At 35.9% G+C, this 10,211-nt stretch overlaps 1 protein-coding gene across 1 annotated transcript; it reads right to left on the minus strand.

Moving 5' to 3' along the window:
• Window positions 1-1,758: 1,758 nt before the first annotated feature.
• Window positions 1,759-8,568, minus strand: LOC114541134. Its single transcript, XM_028561122.1, has 4 exons — window positions 8,446-8,568; window positions 7,475-7,597; window positions 5,083-5,205; window positions 1,759-1,830 (listed from the first exon to the last, which is right to left on the minus strand). Exons 1-4 carry the CDS (start codon window positions 8,566-8,568, stop codon window positions 1,759-1,761), a joined length of 441 nt encoding a protein of 146 aa, XP_028416923.1.
• Window positions 8,569-10,211: the final 1,643 nt, after the last annotated feature.

Consider the following 10,211-nt stretch of genomic DNA (forward strand, 5'->3'; position numbering starts at 1 on the left):
TTTGTGCTATACTCAAATTCGCAATGAGAAATATTCTTTTCATGTAATGGCTGGTGCCAAGCATTCAATAAATAAATACATACCTTGTCTCTGGCCTGTACCGTGAACAATAAGCAATATACACAATTTTTGTTTGGCCCGTGCCAAAATAACGTAATCTGTATCCGCTATACCTTACTTGCAAAATCAATTCTACCGTGCTTACTGAATGCTGTTCTGCCGGGCGTGGTAGAAAAAACGGATAACCGGATACCCGGATAACCAGATAGCCGGTTAATCGGATAAATATAAATATCAATATTCGATATCTAGTCTGAACGGTAAATTAGCTTGTCCTTACGTCTTACGCGCTATAGAATATTATCTCCATATTAAAAGTCTGCGTGAACTTTAATAATATTCGAATTCGTTGATAAAAAAAAAAATCCGAATAAAAAGAACATCTTGAGAAACAAAATATAAATCAAACAAGACACAGGTTGAGACTATTAATTTTCGACTTTATTTCAAAGTGATCTTAAGACAGAACGGAATACAATACTTTAAAACGCAAATATATACAACAGAGAGAAAAAGCGCAAATAGAAAATTGTAGAAAAGATGTAATAGAAGGGTTTGTTATGTTTGATAAGGAATGCTTCAAGAATGGAGAGAATATGACTTTGAATATTTCACCTCGATTATCTATACCGGTCGTCTTGTGCGCTTATTTGTTTGATACTTTCGTCATATTACGCGAGCACACAGACTTCGGCGTGCGACTAGACTGCAGATGAAAGTTCATTTATATAACTTTTCGTCCTTTTTACTTTTTGTCGAGTTTGAGGTCGAGCACAGTCCGCCTACCTTTGACTACAATAAGATTCAAGATTTGTTAAATGCAGTGAAGACTTCCACAAGCACTGAAAGACATCAAAATTCAAAAATGCAAATAGATTATAGACATTCTATATAGTTATAGAAATTGTAGTCCCTGTTAATTGTTCTTAATTAATCTAATTTACCGTTCAGACTAAAAATGTTCTCTATAATCTTTATTTCGATATCGAATATTGATATTTATCAATGATCAGTTTCTAGAGGTACCGTTATCCGGCTATCCGGTTACCGCGGTTACCCGTTATATCCGTTATCCGGATTTGGGTTAACCGACTGTGAAAACAATAGATTTCTAAAGCTTGAATTATTATATTAACTCGAAATTAACATAGCGGAACAAAATCGTCAGGCTAGCTACGCTACTGGTTCGATTTGAAGATAACTTATATTTAAATCATTAATGCTCTCAGATGTCGTTCATATTGATTTTCGATTAAAGAGTGAAACTCGGCAAACGATTGACTAATTGGAAAAAATTAAAACGATTCTTTTCAGATTAAATATTTAAATGTAAAGTCCGTCGCCGTATTTTCTTCTTATTTTCAATTGCAGCTGTTGTCGAATATTCACAGTTGCCGCTGACAGAAGTAATGACGACTGATCGAACATGGCAAATCATTCCATTTCCCTGTTGCTCCGTTGAACATTTCCACGCAGTTTTCATTCCCGCCAGCGTTGTTAGGCTCCCCTGGGTTCCAGTTTCCATAGGAGATCTCCTCATCTCTCACTGTGTAAAAGATACTTCCAGATTTTCGGTACATACCAATCCACGCTGCGTTGACGTTATGTTGTTTCATAGCCTGATTTAGATAATTATTCATATTCGTGTTGGTTGGAACTGCCAAATGACCGACACGCTGAAGACAGTCGTCTTTCGCATTATTCCATGATGTCAAAACGCCATATATAAAGCAGAGTCCATCGAATTTCTCCACCCAAGAGGGCATTCAGCTGAAAATATTGTTTAAGATTTATTGTCTTTAGAATATCTGCGTCCGACAAATACAACGAATGTGTAAACATTAATTCGTACTACAAGAGAGGGTAACATGATAGTTAGAAAATTTTTGGGGTTAAAGAGTTTGGGGTGTGTAAGAAAAGAAGTATGGATATATTTTTTCCAAATTGCAAACAATGTAGTCATAGCAACTCGCAACGGCCGTATATTTTTTGGAAAAAATTGCAAAAATACCACAAGATCTAGATTCTTACCTTATTTGGAGTTTAATTTTCTCATCTATAGCTAGTGTTATGTTAAATTATTTTAATTATTAATAGGGAGCCTTTGAAAAAGCGGATCATTGGATCTGAGCTTCAAAAATAGATTTCTTTTATATTTCTACCGTCGATACTCTTATCTATACTGACTAAGAAACCTGAGTTAGAATCATCGCGAAGTGTTTTTACAGCCGCTATGCGAACTTTTCTCAACCGTCCAAAATTGCCCAAAATATGCTAATTTTTGAGGTTACCAATGCATGGAATGGCACCATTTTTTCTCTTTTTTTTGTACCATCGGAACTAATTATGTGGGTTGAAGCTGGGGTTTAGTGTATCTTCAACTGAAAATCAGCAATATGTAATTTTAAAGCCAAAGTAATGAAGGCCATTGAACGCTTGACGTGAAATTAAAAAATTATAGATCTTGGAATATTGCAAAATTCTCAATTGTGGCACCTAACTTTGCTTCTAAAATACCTTTTAAACTGGAAATAAGATGTCATTTGACAGGTTTATGCAAATTTGCGGCACATCGCGTTTCTAAGAAATGAGGGCCGCGTGTGATACAAAGAATGCCATTAATGCATGAATGCTCAGTTTTTAGGTCATTAATTTCGTTATCATTGGTTAAAATATTATATTGAGTTGAAAATTTTTTTAAATGTTCCATGTTTGAATATAAATGATGTGTGATATAAAACCGTTTTTAGCATTATTCTGATATACCCATTTTGCTATGATCGAGTTTACTTTGCATTAATCTCATTATTAATATATATTTTGATCATGTACATGCATATAGTTTTTCACCAAAACATGATTATGTTGCAAGAGCACCTTTTAAAAAGGTGTAATAAGAGAAGTAGAGCAGTATCTAAAAAGGCCATTAAAAATATGGCTACACGGTGTTTCACGTGTGTCACAAGGCAATCATATCAACTGGCAAAAAGCCATTTATAAATCAATCACATAATCATTATAAACGTTTCAACTTTAATATCTTCATCAAGTAAACTAAATATAACAAGACGCCTGTTCTGGCGTTAACTTCGGCGCACGTGCCAGTCTTCAATATAGAGCTTTTGAACATAAACAATACAGTTCATATTCGCATTTAGATGCCTTGCGAACCTAAATATTCGATTGCGAAATTCAGAAGCACATCGTACTTTAAAAAGTATAAAAGATCAATTGTTCAAAAATGTAAATAAACCACATGATATATTCGCTTTGTCTTACACTTTGCCTTTGAGATTCGGGCTTATATAGTTATATTAACAATCCTGTGCAAACTACGACGTGTCAACGCGCCCATACACGACCACATCATCTTGTTAAGCGGCGAAATAGCAGCGATATTATCAAAATAGGACCAGAATGTACATGTATTAAATATATTCTTACCCCAATTCAATCTAAACTTAGTCGAAAAGCATGAAAAGAACGGTTTATTTGTTGCTCTTGAAGGAATTGCCGTATCATGCGAGCGAAATCGAATCACGCATCGAAAAATTTACCAAAGCTGTGCACCACAACTCTTGGGAGACAAGACTGGAACGTAGATAAATACGGTCACATACACATTTAAATTAACTAATATATTTCGCGCCATTACAGACTTGCGACTACGAAAAAATAAAAAAAAAAAAAAATAAAACAAAACAAAACCGAGGCGAATTTTCAACTCCGTCGCTCACGCCGGAGTAACAAGCTTCTACTTATAGATCTACCAAAATTTTCGAAATAGTTATTCATCATTTTCAATGGTTCAAAAATAGATCAAACCCTACATGGTTCATTGAGAAGGAAACTAAGAGAGTTTGATGAATATATCATAGAACATAGAACAATGAAAGGCAATTAAGGAACGAAGATGTAAGACTGGAGGGCCTTTAAAAATAACTTTTCATCCTTTGCTAAAGCACTTCGGTCTGGTGATTAAGAAATACTTGCACATATTGTATTTAGATGCAGAAACTCGTAAAGTATTTACCCTGAACCTTAGTTTTGCCGCATTTAGAACTGGCCGCAACTTAAGAAGCTATTTGATTAAAGCTAAGGTAGAGGCTACCATGCACCATTAATAAGGGAACAGGGATGTAAGAAACCTAAATGATTGACATGTCATAACATGAAGGAGACCGAAACAATTATGTAGTGAACCATCACTTTAACTGTGACTCTTAGGCCTGGTTTTCACCGCTCCCAGATAGTTGCCGATGCTCGCGATGCTTACTTGGGACAGTCGGCAAGTATCGCAGGAAGGCGGTTTTCATCAACGTAATCTGTCGGTTCTTCGTGTATATAGCAAACAATATGTTGCTCAGACAACGGATAAATTCCGTTTGAGATGGAATAATTATATAAAGCATGTAAAAAGAAAGTGATTTGCAACCGGGAACACTCATAAGCGTTTTTCATTGTCATTTTCTGACAAAAGAGCGTAATGGCTTAATTAATGTTGTGAGATAGTTATCATTAAACTAATCTGGCAGAACCTACAAAGTATTGGATTAATATATTATTTAAGACCATAAAATATTGGATTATTATACTCAAGACAATGGACCCCTTGGGTTGAATATTGAAATGGATCTATAACTATTTATGCTAATTTTAATCTTGGTAGATTCACAAAAAGTAGAAGCTTGTTTTATTTAGATTACTTGATGATTCAAGTTGAAAAGTTTATTATCATTTTGTGATTTTCTCGTTGTCAAATTGTCTATACACATTTAATAAACAAATTACTTCATTGTTGGCTCGTTTGTACGATTTTTATTAAAAACTCGTTGTGAAGGATCGCAAACTCACTCGTTCGCCACGCTCACGCGTTCGTTTTCCGATTCACAACTCGTGCATAAATATCGTACGCACTCGCCAACCATGAAGTAATCATGAAAAATAGTCAACCATGAAAAATATCAGTATATTGCCATGTTTTGTTTTTTATTTCACAACTGAAAACAATTTTATAGCCACCTTCGCATTTCCGTCCTTCTCCTGTGTAACCACGTTGACACTGGCAGTTGAATGAACCTGGAGTGTTGGTGCATTTTGCATTTTTGTCACATTTGTGCGTTCCTTTTTCACATTCGTCGACATCTAGAGTAATAATAAGGTATATTAAAGTTAAGAACGTTATTAGCATCATAAATTTACTGGAAATTGCTTCGTCGAGGATAATAGATATTTTATTATTTGTAATGCAGTGCAATCAAGGCAGCAACTAGCGTTAAAATATATTCATATTATTCTGTTCTGGAAGACGGGCTTTTTTTTAAAAAAGCGTAAACACACATATATATAGCTGCATAGCTTAATTTGATGGGGGTGCATTTTATTCATTTTTTCGTCTTATTCATGCCCGAACGATTTCTTTTGTACGCTATTGTCCCAATGATATGAAAATATGGACAAATACAATAACAGCCCCCAAATTAAGTGCTCTAACTACGGTGATATAGATATACAAAAAGGGGAAGTAATAGAGGTTTTTCATGGCGGCCATCTTTGTGTACAACTTCAAAGTTCTCCTCTTTATATGCATGTTCCTTGTCTGTATTTGTAGCTGATCATGAAGACAGCCACCATGAAAAACCTCTACTGGATTGGTTAAAAACCGGCATCAGGCGCGGATGTAGACCGTATGGAACGTGGCTCGAGCCACGGTCAGATTTTCCCATCCAGAATTTTCCCATCTGCAATCTAATATTCACAGATTATTTAGAAGTACATATTATTTCTTTGAATCACAAATAATTTGGGTAGTATCTTTCATATTATTACCAATTCCTGCTGAATTCAGTGGGAACAAATTTCCAATTATTATTCCTTGTTTTATATTATGATTGTTCAGTTAACACTGAACTATAAAATTCGCCGAAAGCTTGCCGAATTGTGCCGAGTATGTTCGGAAGCTAGTCGTGCATTCGATGCGGCGATCACAGCAACTAGTTGTCATGATCAGCATGCAGGTTATTGCGCAATTGTTACTAAATATAGTAACGTTCGGACACGGTGCAGTGTAGCAAACCAATCACAAGGGAAGCTTTTGTCACGTGAGCCACGGTGCGACACGGTGGCCTGTTTTTGATTGCGCAATAAGCGTGATAAACAATAAAGTTCGACACTTCTCGACTTCGAACTCGGATATAGTTTATACATAACACGTTAAATTGGTCTGTTCGCTGCATCCTGGCTGATTCAGGCTGAATCGAATCCATTAATACATGAATCCGTCGAAATTTCTCAAAAGCAAATCTAAGCGAGCATATTTCAGGGGAAATATCGCTCTTCAGGCTACAACACGATGGAATTATTACTATAAAGAAAGGCTTAGCTCGCTCGCTCGCTCGCGTTATACAATCGCAACGACAATTTTTAAACTACTATTTCTCAAGAGACTAATACTGAAAATTACTGAAAATATTTACTTAAACTCTTAGGTTTTAAATTGAACAATAGTGAGGCGCTCTTCTCTATATGGAAAAACGGCCAGACCGGTTCTGTTGTATTTCGGTACAGACAGATTACAGGTATTTTTCATCTGCCTAGCACGGAAAATGCAGTTTCACCGTTATATTCTTAACATAATACTCTATTTCAATTTAAAATATGACCAGTCTGACCTTTTTAGCCGCTTAATGGAAGCGCCCGGCCCCATGATACAAATTTGCATTTACGCTGTGGTCTGTGAATAATTTGTGTATGCAAATTTCACGTTAAGTTGAGTGTGAATGAAATATCGGTAAATACCTTATCAAAAATTTTGAAAATGGTTTTGTGGTTTTATGAAAGTACAGGGAATTTCAATATTCGCCTTTAAACGTTCGCTGAAGATTATTGTAGAACCAAAGCTCAGAAAATGTTTGTTTCGGAGGGTCCATAGTCGTCCCCCCACCCGGAAAATTTTAGTCCTATATGACACGGTCAGATTTTCGGCTGGATCCGCGCCTGAAAACCTGCATATCAGACCCGAAAAAAATAAATATATAAATTCTGTTTATTGCTGTAAAAATGACGTAAAATGTGTGGATAAGTTACCCTGTGGATAAGTTGAAAATAAAGGTCAAATTTATCTTTTTATTGGACAAATGAGCTGAAATATTTCGATGTAAATAGTTTGATTGTCGATGGAAGTACATATATTAAATGCGTATATCCAGTTTCTGTCATTTACAAGGTCTATGAGAATATTTTAAAACTTTGGCTTATCCAGCATTTAACTTTTTTCGGACAACCGCCCCGGATCTAACCTGTGCAATTTATTCCATTTCCTTCATATCCAGTTCGACATTCACAAATATAAAAATATCAGTATATTGCCATGTTTTGTTTTTTATTTCACAACTGAAAACAATTTTATAGCTACCTTCGCATTTCCGTCCTTCACCTGTGTAACCATGTTGACACTGGCAGCTGAATGAACCTGGAGTGTTGGTGCAATTTGCATTGTTGTCACATTTGTGCGTTCCTTTTTCACATTCGTCGACATCTAGAATAATAATAAAGGTATATTCAAGTTAAGAACATTATTAGCATTATAAATAACTGGAAACTGCTTCGTCGAGGATAATAGATATTTTATTATTTGTAATGCAGTGCAATTAATCAAGGCAGCAACTAGCATTAAAATATATTCATATTATTCTGTTCTGCAAGACGGGCTTTTTTTTAAAAGGCGTATACACACATATATATAGCTGCATAGCTTAATTTGATGGGGGTGCATTTTATTCATTTTTCGTAAGCGCTCTAACTACGGTGATATAGATATACAAAAAGGGGAAGTAATACAAATTTTTTATGGCGGCCATCTTTGTGTACAACTTCAAAGTTCTCCCTTTTATATGCATGTTCCTTGTCGGTATTTGTAGTTGATCATGAAGACAGTCACCATGAAAAACCTCTACTGGATTGGTTAAAAGTCTGCATATCAGACCCGAAAAAATAAATATATAAATTCTGTTTATTGCTGTAAAAATGACGTAAAATGTGTGGATATAAGTTACCCTGTGGACAAGCTCAAAATAAAGGTCAATTTATCTTTTTATTGGACAAATAAGCTGAAATACTTCGATGTAAATAGTTTAATTTTCAACAGAAGTACATACTAAATGCGTATATCCAATTTCAGTCATTCACAAGGTCTATGAGAGTGTTTTTAAACTTTGGCTTATCCAGCATTTAATCTAAACGCCTTTCGGACAACCGCCCCTGATCTAACCTGTGCAATTTGTTCCATTTCTTTCATATACAGTTCGAGATTCACAAATATAAAAATATCAGTATATTGCTATGTTTTGTTTTTTATTTCACAAAAGAAAACAATTTCATAGCTACCTTCGCATTTCCGTCCTTCTCCTGTGTAACCATGTTGACACTGGCAGCTGAATGAACCTGGAGTGTTGGTGCATTTTGCATTGTTGTCACATTTGTGCGTTTTTTTTTCACATTCGTCGACATCTAGAATAATAATAAATGTGTATTCAAGTTAAGAACATTATTAGCATTATAAATTACTGGAAACTGCTTGGTCGAGGATAGTAGCTATTTCACTATTTTTAATGCAGTACAATCCAGGCAGGAACTAGCGTTTGAATATATTCATATTATTCTGTTGAGACGGACTTTTTTTTAAAAAACGTATATATATATATATATATATATATATATATATATATATATATATATATATATATATTTTTATGAAGATTTTGTGCAATGGATGGTTTGGGGGAAAGGATTCATCTATGGCTTTAAGGAACTTGTGGCCAATATCGGTTTTGACGTTTGAGCTGTAAGGTGGGTTGTACCAAGTGACGTTTCTGGTTCTTTGTCGGGTTCGTTGAGTAGGTTGGGGATTGTAGTGTAAGTTATAGTTGTATCCACTCTTCTTTAACGCTTCTTGGTATGGGCGCTTGCTTGAATCGAATGATTCCTTGTCTGATGAAATTTTTGAAAGGCGTTCATTGATCGTTTCGGGGATTCTACGCATAATGGAGGGAGGGTGGTTGCTCTTGACGTTGACGTACTGGGGCATGTTGCCTGGCTTTGTATACGGTTTGAATGTTCCGGTCATTAGATTGAATGTAATGTCTAGAAAGTTTACGCATTTCTTGTTAGCCTCGATAGTTAGTTTGAGTTTATTGTCGCTGAACACTTTACAGATTTCTTTCTTTATTTTTCCTATCTCGAGGGACGTTGAACGCGCTCAGGCCATCATCTCGGTACAAACCAATAGCATTTCTATACGTGGCAGGAAGTTGTGATAGCAAGTAGGCTCCCACCAGTTCGCATGTTTCCACACCGTCAAAACTGCCCATTGTCACATCAAAATTCGAGCTACTGTCCTTCTTGCACCAAGCTTGGTTTTCACTAAAGAGCAAGGAGTTCTTGGCTTGAATTATGATGTGACTTTCTTCTTCTGTTATCTCATCATATTGGGACGCGAATGCGATAGCCTTGTTTAAAAGCTCGTCTGTTTTCGATGGATAAAAATCAACGACGTCAAAGCTGATAAACGAGTGTGCGGGTTTGTTATCAATGTTCTTGAACCATTGAATGACAGAGATACTGTTTTTCCATTGCATCACACCGGTGGAAGATATAATTTTATTGTTGATTCGCTCGAGGATTTTTTTACTAATAATGCCGATCTCGGATTTTGCGGGATTGATGAGGCGCGTTGTCGGATTGTTGTTGAAGTTTGGCTTGTGGTCTTTTAACGTAATGAAACATTCTTTCTCGGCCATTGCATCGATTCTACTATCTAACTTTAGGTTTTTCGCGATTCTCCGTTCTTCTTTGGCTACTTCGGCTGTGCTGTTTGCTGCCGCTTTCTTGTAGGTTTTTGTAATGCTGTTGTGCATGGAGAAGTTGTTTGTATGGCTCGGGTTTCACGCGGTAGAAGTTGGTAGTCTTGTCGGCGGGTATGAACAGTTCGTTGTCTTTCTTTATTTTCTTAATGTCTTGGTTCAGTTTATTTTGGAATGCAGATGTTGACGGTTGGAATTCAATGTTCTGAACTAGCGTTAGCATTCTTTCCTCGAAATCATGAAGTTCGGCGATTGGTGGTGGTGATGTTGTTGTTTTGAAGCCATATGTTT

Source organism: Dendronephthya gigantea, unplaced genomic scaffold (genome assembly GCF_004324835.1).
Source record: "Dendronephthya gigantea isolate DGI-Jeju-01 unplaced genomic scaffold, DenGig_1.0 000268F, whole genome shotgun sequence".
Classification (NCBI taxonomy): domain Eukaryota; kingdom Metazoa; phylum Cnidaria; class Anthozoa; order Malacalcyonacea; family Nephtheidae; genus Dendronephthya; species Dendronephthya gigantea.

Bases quoted from the DNA above. Each gene is read 5' to 3' on its own strand.
- LOC114541134 (XM_028561122.1), bottom strand. From the start codon at position 8,568: ATGTCGACGAATGTGAAAAAAAAACGCACAAATGTGACAACAATGCAA. The intron at 7,598-8,445 runs GTAGCTATGAAA...TTATTATTCTAG, and splicing joins AGAAGGACGGAAATGCGAAG to ATGTCGACGAATGTGAAAAA. The intron at 1,831-5,082 runs GTGGCTATAAAA...CAATATTTTCAG, and splicing joins AGAAGGACGGAAATGCGAAG to CTGAATGCCCTCTTGGGTGG.